The sequence below is a fragment of the Mesocricetus auratus genome, unplaced genomic scaffold (genome assembly GCF_017639785.1).
Source record: "Mesocricetus auratus isolate SY011 unplaced genomic scaffold, BCM_Maur_2.0 Super-Scaffold_100003, whole genome shotgun sequence".
Classification (NCBI taxonomy): domain Eukaryota; kingdom Metazoa; phylum Chordata; class Mammalia; order Rodentia; family Cricetidae; genus Mesocricetus; species Mesocricetus auratus.
In genome coordinates, this window is record NW_024429188.1 from 88,973,124 (window position 1) to 88,997,174 (window position 24,051).

Consider the following 24,051-nt stretch of genomic DNA (forward strand, 5'->3'; position numbering starts at 1 on the left):
AACATTGGTTGCTGCATGTAAGCTAATTCAATGTGAGTTTCATGTGACTCTTTATTGTGGAGTCCTGAAACATGGCCTTACTCTATAGTCTAGGCAAGCATGAAATTTATAGAAATCCTGCCTCAGCCTCTCAAGTGCTGGGATTATAGACAGGCATTACAGTGCCTAAAGGGGGTGATTATCCATAGTAAATCCAGTATAATTTTGAAGTTTCCCTGAAGAGGACTAGAGCTGTAGCTCAGTGGTACAGTACACCTGCCCTAGTGTGTGCAAGGCCCTAGGCTTGATGTCCAGCAAAACACACACACTCTTTTTCTCTCTGTCTGTCTCTCAAGCTTTGAAGTTTCTGTAGAAATATCATATATGACTCACTTTGCCCTACCCTGTTCTATCAACTAATTCTTATGTTTCTTCTTTTGTGGGGGGTGTTTTAAGGCAAGGTTTCTCTGTATTGTTTGGAGGCTGTCCTAGAACTAGCTCTTGTAGACCAGGCTGGTCTCGAACTCACAGAGTTTCTAATTACTGAGAAAACATTAAAAATAATTTTCTAGACTACTGCCAGAATCCTATTTTCAGCCCATATTGTAAGGTAAGTGGTCAAAATGAGGTGAGCCCTGCATGAATTATCTGTGGCTATGGGCCTGCTGGATTCCTAGAATGTGACAACCTTTACCTCACCCATTTAGAACAAGTCTCCAAATTTTAATTACCTTTGAAGTAGTCTTGAATTCTCAAAGATGAAAGAGACATCAACAGGCATATCCTAAGAGAGAGGGATAACTGTAAGCCTGGACCAAGTATGCCAACGCTTAATTCTCCCACACTGACCTTATCCATAAAAATAAATTTGCATTTTCAGGACCCATCTTCTTTATTAGTGGGGAATCCATTAATTGGTAGTTTTGTCATTTCAAACCTATTCTGCAAAAGATGTTTTTGGTCACAGATATCTTAAGCTACACCACAAGATTAGAGACAGTTACCAGAGGCTTGTGTTCTCAATAAGCACGATTCAGTCTTTTGCTATTTTTATTGATTTTTTTGGGGGGGGCAGGGGGAGAAATTGTGGTGGTTGTTTTTTTTTAATATCAAGGTTTAGTTTTGTTGTCTTTTTTACATGCTCCAGTTTAGTCGGCTGTGGCTCTCTGCCTTTTAGGAATGGAACCAGAGTGAAATAGCATGAACGAGGTTGGAAATTTTTATTTTGGAAGCAGGTTTTTTTCTTTTTTTGTACACTTTTTTATTATATATTTAAATTAGAAACAAGCTTGCTTCCCATGTCAGTCCCAGCTCCCTCTCCTTCCCCTCCACGCCCACTCCCACCACCAGACCCCCAGACCCCCACCCAATCCCCACTTCATTCCCCCCCGGGAGACTAAGGCCCTCCATGGGGGATCTCTAGAGTCAGTCTTTTTGTTTCAGGTAGAGCCCAGGCCCTCCCCCAAGTGTCCAGATTGAGAAAGCATCCCTCATTGTGGGATGGGTCCCCAAGTCCATTTGTTTGCCATTTCCAGGGAGGGGCATTTAAAGTAGTGTCTCCACTCTCTGGAGATCTCACTAGTGCCAGATCTTCCCTCAAACCTAGAATGGCTCCTTCTATTATGGTGTCTCTCATCCTGCTCTCCTCTATTCTTCCCCCAACTCAACCTTCCTGCTCCCCCATGTCCTCCTCTCCCTTCCTCCTGTCTCCCTCTTTTTCCTGCCTCCCTTCCCCTCCCCCACCCCAGCTCCCAATCTGCTCAGGAGATCTTGCCTTATTCCCCTTCTCTGGGGTACCATGTATACCTCTCTTAGGGTCCTTCCTGTTTCCCAGACTCTCTGGCAGTGGGATTGTAGGCTGACACTCCCATTATTCATGTCTAAAATCCATATATGAGTGAGTACATACCATGTTTGTCTTTTTGTGACTGGGTTACCTCACTCAGGATGGTTTCTTCTAGTGCCATCCATTTGAAGCAGGGGTTTTGTTACATTACCTGTACTGGTGGTACATACCCACTGAGAAAGGAGGGCCAATAGTTACAATAGCAAGACTCTGACTTAAAAAGAAAATAACCCAGGCATGATTGCTCCTGTCTGTAATCCCAGTGCTCAGGAGGTAGAGGCAGAAGGACTGTCCCAAGTTTGAGGCCAGCCTGGTCTACCAAGTGAGTTCAGTGTCAGCCAGGAGTACAGAGCAAGACCCTGTCTTGAAAAGTGGGGAGGGTTTGGGGATGTAGCTCAGTTAGTGGAGTACTTCTCTAGCATATATGAAGCCACATAAACTCTAGGTATGCACTGTCAGAATTACCTAGTAGTTTAACATAAATCCCAGCACTCAGGAGGCAGGCAGGGGCTTGTGGGTCTCTGGAGACCAGCCTGGGCTAAAAAGTGATTAGGACAGCCAGAGCCACACATAGTAACAAGAAAAAGTATCATCTCTAGCCCTTCCCAGACATGCTCAACGAGAATCTTCATTTAACAAGATCCCCAGGTAATTTCCATGTACTTTAAAGTTCTAGAACCACTCCAGAGACATTTTTAAACAAAAAGAGAGAGAGAAAGAGAAAAAAGCATTTTAAACAAAGGACTGGAGGCTGGAGAGATGGCACTCTGATCCTCCGCCAAGGGGACCTGAGTTCCTGGCACTCATGGTAGGCAGCTGACAACTGCCCCAAACTCTAGATCCAGGGAATCTTCTGGACTCTGTATATTAGATGCACTCATATGCTCACACACACAGATATGCATACACAAATAATAAAAATAGATCTTTGAACAGGAGTGACAGAAATTCACTTTAAAGGCTCAGTCTGGCTGGCTACTACATGTGGGCAAGAACAGAAGGAGAGAGACGTGTTAAGCTATTGAAATAATCCTAGGGAGAGGGAGAGGGAGGGGGAGAGGGACAGGGAGAGAAGGGGAGGGGGAGAGAGAGACAGAGACAGAGAGACAGAGACAGAGGGAGAGAAAATGTAGGATCTTATACATATTTTCCCATTGTTTTAAGGGAAGGATGCAAGAGAAAGAAACGAGTCAAGGAAGATGCCAAGGAACCAACCATCAACTCAGATGCAAAGACTTGAAGTGGGTTAGATGTGGGAGGGAAAATGAAACATTCAATTGTAGAGCCGGGGAGACAGCTCAGTGGTAAAGCACTTGCTTAGCATTTGAAGATCATATGTTCAACCTCCAGAACCACTGAAACAAATTAGTTTTTTTTCCAAGACAGGGCTTCTCTGTATTGTTTTGGAGACTGTCCTGGAATTCAATCTATAGACCAGGTTGGCCTCAAACTCAGAGAAGATCTGCCTGCCTCTGCCCTCCTAGTGCTGGGATTAAAGGCATGAGCCACCAACGCCTGGCTACAAAATCAGTTTTAAAAATGCTAAGTGAAGCCGGGTGGTGGTGGCGCACGCCTTTAATCCCAGCACTTGAGAGGCAGAGGCAGGTGGATCTCTGTGAGTTCGAGGCCGGGCTGGACCGACAGCTTCCAAAACAATACAGAGAAACCCTGTCTCATAAAACCAAAAAAAAAAAAAAAAGCTAAGTGAAGCCGGGCGGTGGTGGCACACGCCTTTAATCCCAGCACTTGGGAGGCAGAGGCAGGCGGATCTTCTTTGAGTTGGAGGACAACCTGGTCTACAAAGCTACACAGAGAAATCCTGTCTCAGAAAATTAAAAAAAAAATAAGTGAAATGTTCATTAAATCTCAAAATATGCTAGAGATTTGGAAATCATAAGGTCTAACTGACACTAATTTTTCTTATTGATTCACTTTTTTCTTTTTGGTTTTTCTTTTTTTGGTTTTTTCGAGACAGGGTTTCTCTGTATTGTTTTGGAGGCTGTCCTGGAACTCACTCGGTAGACCAGGCTGGCCTCGAACTCACAGAGATCCGCCTGCCTCTGCCTCCCGAGTGCTGGGATTAAAGGCATTCACCACCACCGCCCAGCCACTTATTTATTTATTTATTTATTCATTGAGCTGAAGGAATCACACTGTATTACCAAAGCTGGGTGTAAAGACTTTTTCAAAAAGGCTTTTTTTCCCCCTAGGTATAAACACTTTTAAAGATTTTTTTCTTTTTATTTTATTATTTTATGTGTATGACTGTTTTGCTTACATGCATGTTTGTGTACCACACATGTGTCCGGAACCAAAGAGGGTATGAGAGTCCCTTGGACTGGAGTTACTGATTGTTGTGAACTACCATGTGATGCTAAGTAAGAATTTAACCCAGATCCTATGCAAGAGCAGCCAGTGCTTTGAACCACGGAGCCAGCCTGCATTTTATTTTAAATTATGTGTGTGTGGGGGGGTATGTACTTATGAATGAACCATGTGCCATGGCAGCCAGAAGCTAGAGGCCTCGGATTCTGTGAAGCTGGAGTTGTTACAAGCCCTGTGACTTGGGTCCTGGGATCCCAACTCAGCAAGAGCAGCAAGGGCTCTTAATTGCTGTGATGAACTGTTAGCCTCAAGCGATTCTCAACATCCCGAATGCTGAGAGTTAAGTGTGCCCCACTGTGCTCAGCCTGAGGTTTTGTCTGTTTTGAAATGTACATCTTGCGGTTGCTCAGGCTGGTATGTGAATTCAAACGATCCTCCCATTTCAGCCTCCTGAGTAGGTGGGCTATCAGCGTGTGTCTACGTACCCAGCTCTGGGTGCTAGTTAAAGCCGTATGACTGCATAAAGTAATGAAGTTAAGTATAGAGAATGGGGCTGGGTATTGGGTCATCCCAACATGAAGTTGTTAGTGTGAAGCAGACACAATAGTACATGCTGCGAGGGAATGGTGTGAGGCACCAGGCGCATCGGGAGAGCATGTTCTAGAAACCAGATGCAACGTGTTGTGGAGGACAGACAGAGCAATGCACATGGTAAGTGCTGCAGATGGGCCAAGGAAGATGAGGGCAGAAACATGATTATTAGGTTTCCTGTGCTGCAGAGCTACCTCAACGGCAGAGTAACTGCCTAGTATGTGCAAGGCCCTGGGTGGGATCCTCAGCACCATAGAAACAAATGAGTGGCTTGAATTTGTTAGACTCAGCATGGTGGTGTACACCTATAACCTCAGCACGGGGAGGACAGGATTTCAGGGACATCCTTGCCTATCTAAGTAGTTAAAGATCAGAACTGTCACCACAGAAACCCAGTGTTTTGCAATGGCAGGGGGTTGGGGGGAAGTCGATGCCCATGACTAAAGATGTCATCATTGCTGAATCCTCACTAAAGGGACCAGGATGCAAAAAGAAGAGCTTACCCGAGGTTTGCTCTTGTTGAACTTGATGGTGAAGTAGGCGTAAGCACTGACTCTTGCCATGGGTCTTACGGCAGTGGGGGCGCTCCAGCACACACGGTAGATATAGTGGAAGGAGTGAACTAAGTCTCTCTTCTCTATAAAATCTGCATGGTACACCCAGCGCTTTTCAATCTCCCATGTCTGTTTCACAGAAAAAAGAGAAAACTCACAGAGAAAGGAAAGCAGGACCAGCCCAACAAAGGCCGTATATAACAGTCAGGGTTACAGACCCTGCATTCTTGACTTTTTTATTTTGATTCAAACTATGACCAACGCTCAGTTATTCCCACAGTAGAGGAGACGGGCTAATTTGGGAATGCAAAGCATTTGAGAGGAGCTTTGACCTGTGGTGGCAGCAGGGTGGGGTGAGGGTCAGTGTGTACGTACGCACCACACTTGGCACCCTCACTTGGGAGAATAATTGGTGATTGGATAGGTGTTCTGCTTACCCTACCCCAGGAGACCTAGAGGGATGACTATAAAATGGTGAACCCAATTTCAGCTATCTGTAAAATTGGACTTACTTCATTTGCTGTGATATGTGCCTTAGAAAAGAAGCTGCTCCCCCAAAAAAGAAAGGAAGGGCCAAGTTCTGGGGGAGATTTCTCTGTAAAGGCACTTGCTATGCATGCCTGAGGACTTGAGTTCAATCCCCAGGAGCCATGTAAAGGTAAGAGACCCAAACAAACTGCACAAAGTTGTCCTCTGACTACTCACAATAATAAAGAATAAAAGCAAAGTAAAGCCAGAAAAGGAATGAGTCAGGCAGTTGGGTTATTCACATGCCCTCAAAAGGGAGGCTGGGGTGGGGAGCGCAGCTCAGTAGCAGGGTGTTCGCCTTGTGTGTATAAGGCCTTGGGTTTGATTTCCAGCTCGAGTCGTTTTGACTCTATGAGACAGGGTCTCACTATATGGTCCAGGCTGACCTCAAACTCAAAAGTTCTACCCCTCCTTCCGAGTGCTGGGACTGCTGGTGTGTGTAATCATACCTGCTCAAAGAGCCAGTGTGCAGATATTAAACTGAAGATCTTGGGGTATCTCCTCTGTCTGAACCTATTTGCAGTCAAGATGGGAATAGGCAACTGAGGTTAACTGTGTTATTGACAGCAGCAGCATCCATTCAGAACCAGGACTGTACCTCCAACCCCTTGGTGAGAGGAATGGGAGTTCAAAGTCATCCTCAACTGCCATTCCAGCCCAGCCTGAGCTATGTGAGTCTCTGTCTCAAAAAAAGGGAGGAAGCTGGGGAGATATTTCAGTCAGAAATGTGCTTTCTGCATAAGCATGAAGACCTGACTTCAATTCCCAGCACCCACTTAAAAAACCATGCATGGCGATCACTGTGAGTTCAAGGCCAGTCTGGTCTATAGAGAGAGTTCCTGGCAGCCAGGTCTACACAGAGAAACCCTGTTTCGAAAAGCCAAAACAAACAAACAACAAAAAAAAAATTCAAAAGCTATGCATGGTGCTGTGTACTTGTATCCCAGTGATAGGGAGGCAGAGACGGGCAAATCCTTGCCCAGAAAGTCTGGCATAATTGGTGAGCTCCAGACTGATCAGTGAGAGGTCTGTCTGAAAAAAATCATGTTACAAGTTGGACAAATCCTAAGAAATAACAAAAAGGCTAGCCAAGACTTCAACATAGGCATGTGAATATAAACTAGCACATCCGTTCAGCCATTTGGTCCTTTCTAATTCACAAATATTTCATTCATCTACACTCATGTGTGCTCTTTCCTCCTGTGGCTCACATCTCTCCACTCTTCTCTGACCCTGACACACTACTCCACTTTAGCTTTTGTTGTTGCTCACCAGGCCCTGGGAAAATGTCTCACTGCGTCATTTAAAAGATTTCCCACAGTCTAAGCTGGGCAGTGGTGGTGCATGCCATTAAACCCTATACGCAGAGACAGAGGCAGAGGGGCAGAGGGGCAGAGAGGCAGAGAGGGGCAGAGAGGGGCAGAGAGGGGCAGAGAGGGGCAGAGAGGGGCCGAGGGGCGCCGAGAGGGGCCGAGAGGGGCCGAGAGGGACTGAGAGGGGCCGAGGGACGCCGAGAGGGGCCGAGAGGGGCCGAGGGACGCCGAGAAGGGCCGAGGGGCGCCGAGAGGGGCCGAGAGGGGCCGAGGAGCGCCGAGAGGGGCCGAGGGGCGCCGAGAGGGGCCGAGAAGGGCCGAGAGGGGCCGAGAGGGGCCGAGGGGCGCCGAGGGGCGCCGAGAGGGGCCGAGAGGGGCCGAGGGGCGTCGAGAAGGGCCGAGGGGCGCCGAGAGGGGCCGAGGGACGCCGAGAAGGGCCGAGGGGCGCCGAGAGGGGCCAAGAGGGGCCGAGGGACGCCGAGAGGGGCCGAGGGGCGCCGAGAGGGGCCGAGAGGGGCCGAGGGACGCCGAGAAGGGCCGAGGGGCGCCGAGAGGGGCCGAGGAGCGCCGAGAGGGGCCGAGAGGGGCCGAGGGGCGCCGAGAGGGGCCGAGGGGCGCCGAGAGGGGCCGAGAAGGGCCGAGGGGCGCCGAGAGGGGCCGAGAGGGGCCGAGAGGGGCCGAGGGACGCCGAGAAGGGCCGAGGGGCGCCGAGAGGGGCCGAGAGGGGCCGAGAGGGGCCTAGGGACGCCGAGAGGGGCCGAGGGGCGCCGAGAGGGGCCGAGAGGGGCCGAGGGACGCCGAGAGGGGCCGAGGGGCGCCGAGAAGGGCCGAGGGGCGCCGAGAGGGGCCGAGAGGGGCCGAGGAGCGCCGAGAGGGGCCGAGGGGCGCCGAGAGGGGCCGAGAAGCGCCGAGAGGGGCCGAGGGGCGCCGAGAGGGGCCGAGAGGCGCCGAGAGGGGCCGAGAGGGGCCGAGGAGCGCCGAGAAGGGCCGAGAAGGGCCGAGAGGGGCCGAGAAGCGCCGAGAGGGGCCGAGGGGCGCCGAGAGGGGCCGAGAGGGGCCGAGGGGCGCCGAGAGGGGCCGAGAGGGGCCGAGAGGGGCCGAGGGGCGCCGAGAGGGGCCGAGAGGGGCCGAGAGGGGCCGAGGCAGAGGTTCCTACAGTCTGGATTAAAAAACACATATGACTTTTTTTTCTTTGTGTGTGTGTGTGTGTGTGTGTGTGTGTGTGTGTGTGTGTGTGTGTGTGTGTGTGTGTGTGTGTGTGCTTGCGTGCGTGCGTGCGTGCGTGTGTGTGTGTGTGTGTGAGAGACAGGGTTTATACTCTGTGTTCCCTGGACAGGAAGCTAGTTCTGGGAGAGCCAGCCCTTAAGCATTGCCAGAGAGGGCTCAGTGTGCAGCTGTTATGGTGGTCAGCTCACGGTTGACGTGGATGGACAGGTTGGCATGTATGGGAACCCTTTCATGTCAGGGAAGGGCTCCATCCTTCAGCTCCAGCTCAGGTGGGCACAAGGCCTAGTGTGGTCCTCTGTGTGTGTGTGTGTTGCATTTGTATATGCATTTTTATGGGAACATATGTATGGTTGCGTGTGTTTGAGGCCTGAAGCAAATATCAAGAATCTTCCTCAACCACTCCTCGGCCTTAGTTTTGAGGGAGGCTCTCTCAATGAATCAGTCCCACAGCTTTCCCTAGCCAGCTTGCCATCTTTGCCTTCTAAAGCTAGGATTACAGGTAGGCTGCCGTTGCCCAGGCAGCATTCGTACGGGAGGGTTCTGGAAGCCAAACTTCAGGTCACTTGCACGTGTATGTGCTTTAACCACCGAGCCATCTCCCCATCCCATCCCGTTCCTTTTTTGGGGATGGGAAGGCACAGAATTTCCTGTAGCCCTAACTGGTCTTGAACTCATTGTATGTCTGAGAGTGAGTTCGCACTTCAGAACTTCCTGCCTCTACCTCCCAAGAACTGGTATGGCAGGTGTGCTCCTCCACATGTGGCCTATGCAGTGCTGGGGAACACACCCAGGGCTTTGTGCATGCAAGTCAAGCCCTCTAGCTACATCCCCAGCCCCAAGTCAGGTAAGGTCTTCCACCTCGTGTCACACTTTTCTCAGCAAACTAGAACTACTCATTATCCCCCAATGCCTACTTGTCCAAGGTAGAGCGATCTTGTTTGTTTTAGAGATTGGCCTACCCTTGAACTCCTGTCTCAGCCTCGTGTGTATCTGCAACTAGAAGCACTTTACAGTATGTGTCTTGCACCACAGAAGAGCCTGGCATTTCTTCGGATGGTCTAATAATACAGATATGAGAAGTGGTGCAGAGGAGAAATTGGTTTCAAGTTTCTCATGGGTTTTTGTTTGTGTGTGTGCTTTCTTTTTGTCTTTTACCTCATCTTATTTCAAGCTCATACCAATTGGCCATTTTAGTCGAAGAGAGAAGCAATGCCCAGTTTGTTGAGATCAGGGACCTCGTCTCCTCCCATCATCCATATGACATCATTCCCTGTTTTCTTTTAAGATGGGGCCTTATATACAGCCTAGACTGAACTCCCACTTGCTATGCAGTCAAGGATGAACTTGGATTTCTAATTCTCCTGCGTCTATCTCTCAAGTGCTGGAATTAAAGGCATATTCCACCACACCTTGTTTATGAAGTGTGGGGTAAACCCAGGATTTAATGCATGCTTGGCAAGCTCTCTATCAGCTGAGCTATATCGCCAGATGCATTTTGCTTTTGAGCTAGGGTGTCATATAGCCCAGGGTAGCATAATTCCTAATTCTCTTGCCTCTATCACCCAAGTGATGAGATTAGAGGCATATGCCACTCTGCCCAGTTCATTAGTTTTTTTAAGAAGCCTGTCAACTCCTGGTACCCAGTTTCCTCACCCTTTCTCAGTTACTCAGATTTGTTTTTAGTGGGAATGTTTGTTGCACAGTCAAAGATTATGTAGCACCGGGGATTGTCTTATAAAGTCACTCGCTCTGCAGGTGAAGATAGTGGGGCCTCCTGCCTGGATTGATACCCAAGGGTTTCTGGGCAGCAAGCTCAGTGTTGTCTGCTTCCCACCAGATGCCCTGGTTCTAAGTTTCTTCCTCTCTGCTTGCTTACACTGTACTTGCATCTTTTATGTGAACTAAGGCAACCTTAGGACATTCGATTCTGCTATTTCTATAAGTCAACCTCTTCCCCTCTTATGAATGTATGGGCAACAGATTTTCATGTCAATCCAGAGAGTGTATATTATCCTTGTGTGTTGTAATTTTTACATAGCACACCTTCACATACCCAGTGGCATGCTACTAGTCTGCCATGGATGGCTTAGCCCATTCTATATTATTGGATACTTAAAATTGGCAGACTCCTGAAAGTCCATGCACAAAGCTGTTCGCCATGGCAGATGACCTAGGGAAGAACCGAACTCTATTGGGACTATCTGAAGTGGTGGTACAGCCTGTAATCCCAGCAATGGGAGGCTGAGTCAGGAAATAGGAATTCAAGTCACCCTCAACTACATAGCAAGTTCAAGGCCAGGCTGTCTCAAAAAAGAAAGAAACCACAAAAGAAAATAGGTGGGAGAAGGGGAGAAAGGGAGAGAAGGAGAGGTGGGGAAAGAGAGGAGAAGAGAGAAGAAATCCATTCATGTGCTCAACAGAGACTTATTGAGGATCTACTGTGCACCTGACATTGCTAGAAGCCTGGGGTGAGACTGAACAAAACACTCTGCTCTCATGGATCAGATGGTCTGATGATGGAAGAATGGAGTGGGATAAAGAAGTAGTCTCTAGACTTTTAGGTAGCACTCCTTAGTGAGACTTCTAAGAGAGGAATGAATGAGAGAAGGTTGCAAGTCTAGATGAAGTGGTGAGGGAAAGCCTCAATGAGCAGGCAGCGTGTCATAAGGATCTGAAGACAGGTAAAGCACTGAGGTGTTCACATAGATCTCGGGGAAGAGGGATGGGCAAACACCGAGGTCCTGATGGGGCATGTCTGGCAGCTGAGGGACAGCAAAAAGGCAGCCATGGCTGGGTGAGAATGGTGTGAGGTTAGGCATTTTATGATGAGTCGTAAAGTTGGGAGGAGAGCAGGGGACTCATCACCTTGGGTCTTACAGGCGTTTTTTGTTGGGGCTTAATTTGCTTAGAACAGCTAGCTGTTCCTATAGCAAGAGTTAATGTGTTAGTTGCCTGGCTTGGGCCCTGAATGCAGTGAGCAGGGGTCTTTGCTCAGCATGAAATGGAGACTCGCACCACGGCAGGATGCTCAATAGTCACTTACATAGAGTTCTCTAAATGCCCTTCCTACTGGAAACTGCATGGTGCCTAGTGCTGTAGAGCTGGCAGCTGAGAAGTTAGCCTTTCTTAGGTTTTCCCAGGGCTATGGTGGCCAGTGCCTAGGAAACTACCCTTGGGACTGTAGGCTTGGAGTGGGCTAGGTGAGTTCACCTCCAATGTCAACGAATCTCCCTTCAGAAAAAGTACAGTGGGAAGGGATTTCAAGCCATCTTCTTTATCTACCTCACCTACAATGCAAAGCAACTGTGGTTCTACTGCCCACAAGCCACCCACAAGGGTCAGAGCCAGACATAGGATGAAGTTGATGGACATACACATCACTAGCATTACCATCTGGGAAATGTATTTCAAAGTTACAGCAAGAAGATTACTGATTCTGATGGTGGAGATAGTAGCTCAGTAATAGCACTCACAGTGCAGGCAATGCTGTTAGTTCAATCTCCAACACTATATATGGCCATAAAAACATTTGACCCATCCGCATCCCTTCTGTTAACATGAACATACTAATGTTGTTGGAGGAAGCCATTTTAGAGATGCTTCTTTCTCCTTAGGCCAGCTCGTCCTCATTGAATATGTCAGCATGGAAATAGTGTATCCTTGGGAAATGTACAGTTAGGATGATACAAATGCATAGCGATATAGCTGCACTTTTCTCTTTCAAGGATTATCCCGCCTTGGGGCTGGAGAGATAGTTCAGTGGTTAAGAATGTTCACTGGTGCCGGGAGGTGGTGGCGCGCGCCTTTAATCCCAGCACTCGGGAGGCAGAGACAGGCGGATGTCTGTGAGTTCGAGGCTAGGCTGGACCAACAGCCTCCGAAACAATACAGAGAAACCCTGTCTCGTAAAACCAAAATAAATAAATAAATAAATAAATAAATAAAGAAAGAAAGAAAGAAAGAAAGAATGTTCACTGGTTGGGGAAGTGGTGCCCCCTTTTAATCCCAGCACTCTAGAGGCAGGGGCAAATGTATCTCTGTGTGTTTGAGGCCAGCCTAATCTACATAGCAAATTCCAAGCAACCCTAAGGTACATATTGAGAGCCTGTCTCAAAAAATTAAAATAGGGCTTGAGAGATGACTTACTAAGAACACTGGCTACCTTTTCAGTTCTCAGCACCTACATGACAATTCCCAGTCACTTCTAACTCCTGTTCCAGGGCATGTGACAATCTCTTAACAGCCTCCTCAGGCACCAAGCACACACATGGTGCACATACATATATGCAGGAAAAAAACACTCATACACATGCTCTTCCAGAGGTCTTGAGTTCAATTCCCAGCAACCGTCTACAATTCAATCTGGTATATATGTAATAAATAAATAAATCTTTTAAAAAAAGAAAAGAATAGTCGGGCATAGAAGGAGGTTCTAACCTCAGAATGTAGACATGAAAAGTGAGATTACAGTCAATGATGTCAGGCAGTTCTGAGTTTGAGCTGTGGGCTATTTGCATGACATCCTCTGTGCCTCGCTTCATTCAATTGTAATATGAGATGCTTCTATTAAAAACATAAGTCAGCAAAACTTTCCGATCTTGGTTTTGGAACTCACAAGAAAATTATGGTTAGCTAATGTAGGTGTCTTTGATGCCACCCTTTGGTTTCCATGGCCTCAAACTTTTGATGAACTTTTTTGTTGTTGTTGCTCACACCCTGGGGTACCAAACTGGAGTGAGCAAAGTCACTTACTGACACGAACTTCTCAATATCTTTCCGACCCCTCTCTATGGTGAATTCCCCATGAGTTATCCACTTGATGTTCTTCACGGGGTTCCTGGATTCTGAAAACAAGGCATGGGTTTGTTAGTTGCCCAGCAGTGTGCAGTTACAGTAATGAGACCACCCTTTAGGCAAATAACCCAGAAGCCTACCTTCCACAAATTCAACAGCAGCAGCCACAGCGCTCTCAACTATAGTCTCAGCTAGTTCACTTGCCTCGTCTTTTTTTTCTATTACCACAGGCTTTTTCTCTCTGGCATCTTGCACAGATTTCTTCTCTTTTGTTTCCGTCCCTGGCACCTTCTCTTTTATCTCGGGCACAGCCTTCTTTTCTTTTATCTCTGATATGATTCGAAAACCCTTGATTTCCTTTATCTCAGGCACAGGTGGCACTTCCTTCTTCTCTTTCACCTCTGGCACCAAGATCTTCTGTTTTACTTCTGGCACAACGGGCACAACGGGCACAGCTGGGATAACTGGCACAACCACCTTCTCCTTCGGCTCTACCGGTGGCACAATTTTCTTTTCTTTTACCTCTGACACAATTGGCATGACCACCTTTCCTTTTGTGTCTATTGACAAAATCTTGTTTTCTTTTGTGTCTGTCACAATCCTCTTGTCTTTTATGTCTGTCACAAATGTCACCATCCTCTTGTCTTTCGTCTCTGGCTTCTTGTCTTTGGAATCGGAGACCATCACAGTCTTCCTTTCTTTGGGCTCACTCACACTCTTTCTCTCCGTTGGGTCTGTAGCGATGGTCACAGTCTTTTTCTCTTTCTGCTCTATTCCAGTCTTCTTCAGGTCTGCCACGACCCTATTGTCTTTTGGCTCTGGAACATTCTTGGGATCTGGAGCATCTGGTTTCTTTGTCTTGGCTGTGCTAGGGTTCTCAGGAGTGTTCACCTTCTGGGTCGGGAGCCCTTTTTTCTTATCCATTCTATTTTGCCTGGATTTAAAAAAGTCAATAATTTACTCTATGTGTGCAGGGTTACAGGATACAAACACAAGCACATAAGTACACACTCTCTTTTTAGAAAAATGCTTTTAGGATTATTTATCTTATGTGGGTGAGTGTTTTGCTTGTGTGCATGTCTGTGCACCAAGTGTATGCCTGATGCCCACAGAGGTTAGAGGAGAGCATTGGACCCCTTGTAACTGGAGTTAGTGACAGTTGTGTGCCACAGAGTGGATGCTGGGAATCCAACCCGTGTCTTCTATAAGAGCAACAAGTGTCATACAATACCTATTCATTTATCCGACCAGCAAACCCTGTCTGCTGGAGGATCAAAACACTCAGGCAAGACTCACTAACTCTTGAGAAGCTAGGGGTGAAGGGTGGGAGTCAGACCATACTGCCAACCTTTTTTATCGGCTTGCTGAGATGGACCTTTCCTGAAAACCAAGGATATTCCATTCTTCAAACTGAGAAGATTTCAATCAAAATGTAGTAGAGCAATTGCTAGCTTCCTTGAACAATAACTCCAAACTCTGAAAGACTAAGTCCATGCTTTGAGAAACTAAGGGTACGTGATTATTTTTAAGATACTATTTTTATTTTTAAATATATATGTGTGTGGGGGGTGTTTTTGTGCATGTGGATACGGGTGCCTGGAGATGCCAAAGGAAAGGTCAGATTTCCCTGGAACTGCAGTCATGAGTGGTTGTAAGTCACTTGTGGGTGCTGAGAACCAAACTTGGGACCTCTGGAAGAGCCATACATACTCTTAACCACTGGGCAATCTCTCCAGGCTCAGCATGACTTTTTAAAAAAGTTGCCAATTGACGGAATAAACATGTATTCCAGTAGTAGTAGAACACTTATCTATCCTTGGGAAGCCTTGGATTCCATCTCTAGCAACACACACACACACACACACACACACACACACACACACACACACACGGGGGGGGGGGACGTAATGAATCAAGAGGCATGGAAGCAGATCAGTGTTTCCATAGAGGTTTCCAGGTATATAATTCTATTATCTCAAAGAAACTATTATTTTTACTATCTCTTTTCCTGAACATATGTGTTACTTGAGTTCCTTAGCTTTTGTTAACCCCTTGAAAAATGTTAAATGGAAGTCAAGATGATGAATATCCCCCTTTGCATCTGGATTCAGTGGGTACTGCTTTCTGCTCTTGCACCACTGAGGATGACACTGGCTTATGGTCTAAGATTTGAAGCTGGGAATAGTGGTAAACATCTGTAATCTTAACATCTGGGAGACATGAGGATTGCTGCAAGTTCAACGCTAGTCTGGGTTACATAGTGTATGTTTGGTTAGCTAATAGCTGCATAGCAAGACTGTGTCTCCCTAAACAAACAAACAAACAAACAAACAAACAAACATAACAACAACAACAATATGGATAATCAAGGAATCCAGATGTGGAACTGCATGCACATCTGTAATCCTACCTGGGAATGAGAGGCAAGGGGATCAGAAGCTACATAGCAGATTTAAGGCCATCCTGAGCTACATATAACTCTGTCTCGGGGGGGGGGGTTGTCCCAGTATCTGAAATGCTGAGGCAGGCAGGAGAATAGTGACACCCTGCCTTAAAAAAAGTGAATGGAGCTGGAGAGATGGCTAAGTGGTTAAGAGTACTTGCTGCTCTTCCAAAGGACTAAGGTTTGATTCCCAGCTCCTAGCTGCCACAGTAGCTCTGGATTTGTACTCTCTGCTGGTCTCTGCAGGCACACATGTGGTGCACATACATGCAAGACCATACACGTAAAATAGAGCAAGGGAAATTTTTGTTCCTGTTTGCACACTTAGGTTTTTTAAAATCACAAATGCAGCTCGAATTTTCCAAATACTGTCAGCATTTAATGATTACTTCAGCACTAATGAACCTTGACTTTCTCGGCATTGTGGACAGGTATCTATTACATAATGGGGGCGTGTTCCTTTTACATCTTTCCCCTTGAGTCTTGGGCTCCCTTTCCTTACTACTACTAGAGACTCTTCGCTTCTGAGAAATCACCTCTAGCTTGTAAATAATTTCTTGCAGGCATCTTTTTTTTTTTTTAAGACAGGGTCTTACTACATAGCCTTGGCTGGTCTGGAGTTCCCTGTGTAGACCAGAATGGCTTTGTACCCACAAAGATCCATCCACCTGCCTGACTAAAGCCTGCCCAGCCTCCTTGACAGCAAACATTTAAATGGGAGGAGAGGGTGGCAGTAGATGGCTTTCCAAACGGAGATGTTTATTTTTCTACAAATAAAACTCCCAATCCTGGAATATTTAATGCGCCATGTTTCATTTAACAACCATGTTCCTGTGAATGAGATGGACAATGGTTAGGACACATCCACTCTCCTCTATCTCTTGCCTCACCCAAAGGCTGGCCCAAGTAGACCACAGGAAATGGTCCTCGGGTGCCCTCTAGTGTCCCATGGAGGTCACACACTAGGAAGAGCATGCTGACAGAAGTGTGAGAGACAAACTATATTCCCTGATGGCCCGCCTCTATGGGGCACCTGTGAATGACTGCCTGGAGAGGCTTCTAGCTGCTCAGGGCTGCTGTCTTACACAACGTCTCAGTCTGGTTCCCTCCAACTTGTACAAGGCTCAGCAAGCTCAACTCTGTCTCTTTCTACTGTGGCCACATCTTTGTGTTTCCTTGACCAACTGTCTTAATTTTCGTATGCTAACTTTGTATTTTGAGACAGGGTTTCTTTGGTAGCCTTTGCTGTCCTATAACTAGCTCTGTAGACCAGGCTGACCTCAAACTCACAGAGATCCACCTGCTTCTGCCTCCCAGCTTAATAGTATGCTAACTTTAAAAAATGTTTATTTATTTCATTTTATGTGTGTGTGTGTGCCTTGACTGGGTGTATGTAAGTGTATGTGTGTGTGTGCAGAAGCCTGTGGAACTAGAAGAGGATTGGATCCCCTGGAACTAGAGTAACAGGCAGATGTGACCCAGTTGATGTAGGGGGTAGGAAAAAAATACAAAAAATGTAAATAAAAAAGATGTTTCCTGGGACCTGTTCTCACCTTCATCTAGTCTAGAATGTGTTCTTTCTGCAAGTCTCTTTTTTAAGGTATAGTTTTGATTTATTTCCTTAGTTGGGGAGGGGTATAGGCGCCCGAGCACGAAGGTGAGGGTCAGAGGATGATTTGCAGAACTTGGTTCTTTCCTTCCACCATGAGTCCTGGGGACATCTTCATGCACTGAGCCATCTCACTCTCACTGCAAGCCTCTTTGATATAAAGAGAACTTCCTTTCCTCTTTCAACATCATTGGTCCCAAGGGTATGGTAGACACTGCACAAGGCAATCAAGTCCCCGTGAGCGAGCATCAGTAATAAAAGTCTGCATGTCCTTTAAGCATTCCTGTAGTAATTAGAGAGTAATGCTCATTTAGACCTTGCTAGTTTCATTTTCTGCTCTGTTCACCTTCACCTCAGTTTTCCTCTTGCTGCAGCTGGCAGAAAACACGGCCTTCTGCTGGAAGCAACAGAGTCTTTCCCAAGCCATTGTTGGCTACATAGCAAGTTTGAAAGCAGCCTATATTATATAGACCCCTCTCTCCAAAACAACAGCAACAAACCAGAAAGGGAGGGCTAGAGGAAGGAAGCCTTTTAACTTCACCCATCTGTGGACACACATGACTCTTAGGTGTCCCTCGCACTGGCTTCTTTGAGGTCTGGGTGATTAATAGAACCACTACAGGTCCTATTTGAGCCCCCCACCCCATCGCAAAGAAAACCCAGTACCTAAATGAGCAGATTCCTGTTTGAAGCAGTAGCAGAGGTAGCTAAGGAAGCCTTAGCAGTCTCGCAGCGCTTTGCCCCAAGGTTCCTAGACAGAATGTTTACAAATGTTGCCACAGCAACGATGGCACTTTCAACAATGGGAAGCTAAGCCCATGTGCTCCCTGTCAATACAAGAGGAGAAGGCAAGAGCAGGAGAACACCCACTCCGTCTGCCATTTGGCCTCAGTAACAGAACTAAGTTGTGTGAGGCACGCCTCGCTTCATCCTGGGGAATGAGATTGCAGGGCTGTGCCTGGAGGACTGTTTAGGTAACACTGGGCATTTGCATGCTGTGCAAGTCACTTCATCAAGCTGCCTACTTCTTGCAATGGTGCCAGAAGGCAGGTATCAGCGTTTCATATTACAATTGAATGAAGCGAGGCACAGAGGATGTCATGCAAATAGCCCACAGCTCAAACTCAGAACTGCCTGACATCATTGACTGTAATCTCACTTTTCATGTCTACATTCTGAGGTTAGAACCTCCTTCTATGCCCGACTATTCTGAACGCTGTCTTGTGCATTGAGGACTAGGGAGCAGAACAATGATTATCTGCACAGACTCAGAGACACTTTGCGTTGGGCTTTTCTTTCTCCATTTCTTCCATTCTGTTTTTTCTTTTTGTGTTTTTCAAGACAGGCATTCTCTCTGTGTAACAGTTCTGGCTGTCCTGGAAATTGCTCTGTAGACCAGGCTGGCCTTGAACTCAGATATCCATTTGCATCTGCCTCCCAAGAGTTGCTTTATTTGTAAAATAATAGTTCAGCCAAATTATTCACATGGAGATTAAGAGCAGTGCCAGATACATCATAAACTTTCTTTATAATTGTTGATAGCATTCCTAGTATAATTATTAATGACAGTGGCCTCTTTCTTTCTTTCTTTCTTTCTTTCTTTTTTTTACATTAAGAGGCTGCATTTATTCCTTTTTTAAAAACGTTGAAAATAAAATCTAATTCTGCAAGCTTCTTGGGGGTGGACAAAGTGGGCCCCTCACAGCTGCTCGATATTCTTCCTACCAGGTCTCAGCCACCCCCACCTCAGTCCCCACCCCACTGCACCTGACTTATAGCTAAGAGGAGGGAAAGGTGATTGAGGCCAGCTAACACCCCAACTGTCCTCTTCCCCAACCCCCGTGCTACAGTCAATACCCCCACATAAGGGTGGGCCCAGACACCAAGCCATAGGCAGGCAGGCATGCAGGAAGGGAGGCAGGCTTGCAAGGAGGCAGGCATCCAGTGGCACAGTGACATGTTTCTAAGATTTATTTAGTTTAGTACTCTATTGTGTAAGCGTTTTGTCTGAATGTATGTATGTGTACTACACGTTTGCTTTCTGCCCATGGATTCCAGGAGAATATGTGTGGATCTGGAGTTACAGACTGTTGTGAGTTGCTGTGTGGGTGCTAGGAACTGAACCAGGGTCTTCTGCAAAATCAATAAACACTCTTAACTGCTGAGTCATCTCCCCAGCTCTACAGTAGTGATATATTAAAATATTTTCATTCACATTATTTCTTTATTGAATCTTTGGAAACTTCACATCATGCTCCCCAATTCTACTCACCTCCCAGTCCCTCCATATCCTCCCCTCCCCCTGCAGGAGGTCCCCTAAACAAAAATTTTAAAAAATCAAAACAAAACAAGCAAGCAAACAAACAAAAACAAAACAATAAACAAAAGAACAACAAAAAAGTCAAACCAAACTAACAACAAAAACCAAAAAAACAGGGGGCTGGAGAGATGGCTCAGAGGTTAAGAGTACTGACTGTTCTTCCAGAGGTCTTGGGTTCAATTCCCAGCAACTACATGGTGGCTCACAACCATCTACAATTCAATCTGCTGTATATGTAATAAATAAATAAATCTGTAAAAGAAAAGCATCTTCATCCATCTTCCTGCCTCTTCATTCGTCCTGGTGGCATTGGCAGCCGAAGTGTCCGATCAGCTTTACTTGCAAATGTTCATTACAATGAGTCACTGGTCTGGTTCAAGGCCTCTGGCTTCTGGTACACCATCCTCACTGGATCCTCATGGGAACTCCTGAGATATCCATCCTGCAGCTGCCCCAAGTAATGGAGATCCTGCGGATGTCTTTTTTCAGGACTAGCAGGTCCTAGATGGTGTAGATGTTAGGTGAGCCAACCCTGTGGGCTTGAGTGGTAGCTGAGTTGGTCATTCCAGGCCACCAGGGCTGACTTCCTCAGGCAAGGGACAGAGCCAGCTCCCCTAGGCGCACGCCATCAGGGTCAGCTCTCCCCGACTTGCTGTGAGGGGCAGGGCCATCTCTCAATTTCAGAGGCCCCAGCTCTCTTGCCGCAGCATCCACCGAGTGGTAGGGCCGGTTATCCCACGGCCAGTGAAGGGCAGAGCCTGCTCAGCACAGCCCTCTGATTCCATCACACATGATTCCCACGGCCTCCTATGTTGACATGGGCCACAGACATCAACACAGACCCCAGGCGCAGTAGGACCACAGACCCAGACATGGCCCTTGGCAGCAGTTTGGGCACAGATGACATTTTGCCTCTAGGTTGAAGCACAGGCCACTCAGATCAGGATGGTTCTAGAGGTACCCCTTCACACCCACACCAACAAGGCCATAGATTATAGCTTCTACCCTAGGCTTCCATGTAACCTCTGGTGGCAACACAGACACTTGGACTCGGGCTCTAGTGGGACCACAGTTTCAGACATGGTCCTCGGCAGCAGCCAGATCTCTGGGTCTGGATGTCACCATGGCCCCAGGTGACAGTGCCGGCCACTCAGATCAGGACAGACCCGGCAGCATCATGGCCCTTAGACACTAACATGGCTCCAGATCTTGGGCATTCACATGGCCTTCAGTGGTAATAGGAACCTTAGATATCAACATAGACCCTGGCTGCAGCAGGGCCACAGACTCAGACACGGCCCCCAGCTGCGGGCCTGATTGTCACCATGGCACTGGGTAGCAGCACAGGCCACACAGATCAGTATGGCCCTGACTTGAGCATGGCCCTCAGACACCAACATGGACTCAGATGGTTGACCTGACCCAGGGCAGCCACACAGCACTTGGGGACAACAGGAGCCATGTACTCCAACACAGACCCTGGCTGCAGTAGAACCATGGACCCAGACACGGCCCTTGGCAGCAGCCTGGATCTGGATGTCATCACTGCCCCAGGTAATGGTGTGGGCCACCTAGACTGGCATGGCTCCTGTGGCGGCTTGGCTCTCAGACACCAACACACCCCCAGGTGGTGACCCAGACCCCAGGAATCTGCATGACCCTCGATGGCAACAAGGGCCACAGATAGCATCATAGACCCTGGCTGCAGTAGGGCCACGGACTCAGACATGGTGCTTAGCTGCAGCCCTGGCCCAGAGGTCACCGAGGCCCTGGGTAGTAGCACAGGGCACTCAGATCTGTATGGGTCTGGCTGCAGCATGGCCCCCAGACTCCAACAAGGTCACAGGCTGTGTCCCAGATCCTGGGCCTCTTCATGGCCCCTGATGGCCACATGGGAACAGACTTCAACACAGATCCTCGCTGCCATAGGACCACGGACCCAGACACGGTCCTCAGCAGCGGTGCAGGTCTGGATGTCACTATGGCCCCAGGTGGTAGTGTAGGCCACCCAGATTAGCATGGTCCCAGGGGTATCTCCACGCCTGGACACCACTATGGGCCCAGATGGTGGCCCTCATGGCAACAGGAGCCATGAACATCAACACAGTCCCTGACTGCAGTAGAGCCATGGACCCAGACATTCTCCTCAGCAGCAGTTCAGGCCTAGATGACACCATGGCCCTGGGTGGCAGCATAGGACACCACAATCAGTGTGGGGCCAGAAGCAGCACAGCTCTTGAACACCTACGTGAACACCAGTGGCAGCCCCAGACATTGGACATCCTTTTTTCCTTTGGTGGCAACATGGTCCATGGATGGCCACACAGACCACAGACTTACACATGGCTCTTGGCAGCAGTCCGGGCTTGGACATCACCATGTGAAGTGTTTATCTAAGTAGTCTTTATCAATAAAAAGTCAGGTATCAGGGTAAGAGCCTGAATGATCAGAGAAGCAGTGGAGAATTGGGCAGCTCCTCTTTAGTTTCATAAGCAATGGTGTGGTAGGTTCTACTCCAAACTCTTCTCTCTCTCTCTGTGAATATTTTTCTTAGCTACATTAGTAGGTATTTCTTGTTTCTTTTTGGTTTTTCAGGACAGGGTTTCTATGTGTAGCAGTTCTGGCTGTCTTGGAACTCACTTTGTAGACCAGGCTGGCTTCAAACTCACAGAGATCCACCTGCCTCTGCCTCCTGAGTGCTGGAATTAAAGGTATGAGCCACCATACCATGCCATTAGTAGGCCTTTCTAAGAATTGTATCTTATCAGTCAATTTTTCATATTTGGCACTGATATCAAACAACTTTTTAAAGGATAAAACATGAATTACCAAACCGATAATGATTATAATCAACATTATGTCAATCCAAGCTAAGGTGATTATCCCTTCATTTAATGTTTCCATTTTCAAACTATCCATTGTGGAACCATACAGAGACCTAACTCCCCATGTAGCTGGGGGTTCAGAATGTGTGGTGGTGGCAGCAACAGTAAAAGCCTGAGTGGGTGTTGAGGCAGCTGACCTGGTGCTGTAGCAGACCAAGAAGGGGTCCCAGGGGAGCCTGCAACCCACAGGGAGAGGGAGCCAGCCACCTGAAATTGGACAATGGGGATGTATGGTGGGAAGCGAGAACACAGGGCCACCTGAAGGATAGAATCTTTAGGGAACCCTGAGAAAACTGAGACAATGATCAAGTCCCGGGAAAGCTAGCTGTTGTCCAGGCTCAGTGTGATGGGAACATGCAGGGCTTATCTGAGGTCCTGACTGGAATAGTCTATGAGGCTGGACCTTCTAAGCTAGCTGCCTTGAAATTGTCCTGAGCAGTTTGTAGTCCAAAGCTGATCTTTGGGTGGTGTTTGTCAGTTTAGTGACATTACCACAATCCAGGTGGAATTGTCATTGTGGGGTCCCATCATCCTTTTGGAGACTTTAAAGGTCACTGTTAGGAATGGTCATGGCTTACTACAGAAAACGCAAACATTTTAAATGTCATATGCAGCAGATCTCAGAGAGGTTAAAGTATCACAATTTGTTAAGTACATCCAGAGTACACAAACTTAGTTCCTAGTTACCTGATTCAGACTGAAGCCCGAAATCATATACAGAAAGCTAGATGAGGTCTTTTTCTAGAATTAGTTAGTACTCTATATGACCATTAATAGCATGACAGAAAGTATATATAGGATCCCAGTTAAATTCTGAATAGCCTTGGGGGTGCATGTCATTTGGTATCATTCTTGAATGGCAACTGGATAAATTAAGGTTGGTTTTCTAATAACCATGTGCTGGCAGTCTCGGGACTTTCAGAATGTCATCAAAATATCCCACAACCATGGCCCTAGGTGGCAAGAAGGCCTCCAAACTCAGCCTACTCCTCATTGCCTACACTTCTTTCATTCCGCATTTTTCCACAGCACATGAACCGTTCTACTTCTCTTTCCCATTTCTCCACCACATACTTGCTCAACACAATGGGATCCACCTGTGCATGGGCCCGTCCTCAGATGTCTTCCCACTAGCCCCAGTCTCCAGGACTCAGGCTGGCCTTTGCGTGGTTTCAGATGGACTCCTAGTGATTTATGTATATATATATATATATATATATTTTTTTTTTTTTGAGTTTTCAAGACAGGGTTTCTCCTGGATGTCACTTCATAGAACAGGCTGGCCTCGAACTTACAGAGATCTGCCTGCCTCCTGAGTGCTGAGATTATTAATTCAGATTTTTTTTAGTGAAGCCCATTATGCATCATATGTTCACCTGAAACTGACTGCATTTCTATCTTCCAATTTCTGTTCTTCTGGGATGGACTAGAAATTGCAGCTTTTACTTTTCTGTTAGTGAGTAAACTCACTTAATAATTCAGTGTTTTTATTTAATCACACTTTAGCCAATAGAAAGTGCTGAGAGTTTAAGAACTTTGGTGTTTGGGGATTTTTGTTTGGAGGGTACCGGTTCCCTTAGTCCTTCTTTTTTTTTTTGGTTTTTCAAGACAGGGTTTCTCTGTAGCTTTGGAGGCTG

General features: G+C 47.2%; 1 protein-coding gene across 2 annotated transcripts in view; it reads right to left on the reverse strand.

The window, feature by feature from the left end:
* The window catches only part of Akap14 (A-kinase anchoring protein 14), an 18,384-nt gene extending 385 nt beyond the window's left edge, over positions 1-17,999 (reverse strand). Inside the window, exons 1-5 of one of the 2 annotated variants that reach the window (XM_005083117.3) lie at positions 17,876-17,999; positions 13,298-14,091; positions 13,116-13,207; positions 5,245-5,424; positions 711-763 (exon numbers count right to left, since the gene is read on the reverse strand). In XM_005083117.3, the coding sequence (XP_005083174.1) occupies positions 711-763; positions 5,245-5,424; positions 13,116-13,207; positions 13,298-14,081 (1,109 nt within the window). In that variant the 5' untranslated portion in view covers positions 14,082-14,091; positions 17,876-17,999. The remainder of the gene's footprint in view (positions 1-710; positions 764-5,244; positions 5,425-13,115; positions 13,208-13,297; positions 14,092-17,875) is intronic. The other variant, XM_040744558.1, reaches the window with a different exon arrangement.
* Between the last annotated feature and the right edge of the window lie 6,052 nt (positions 18,000-24,051).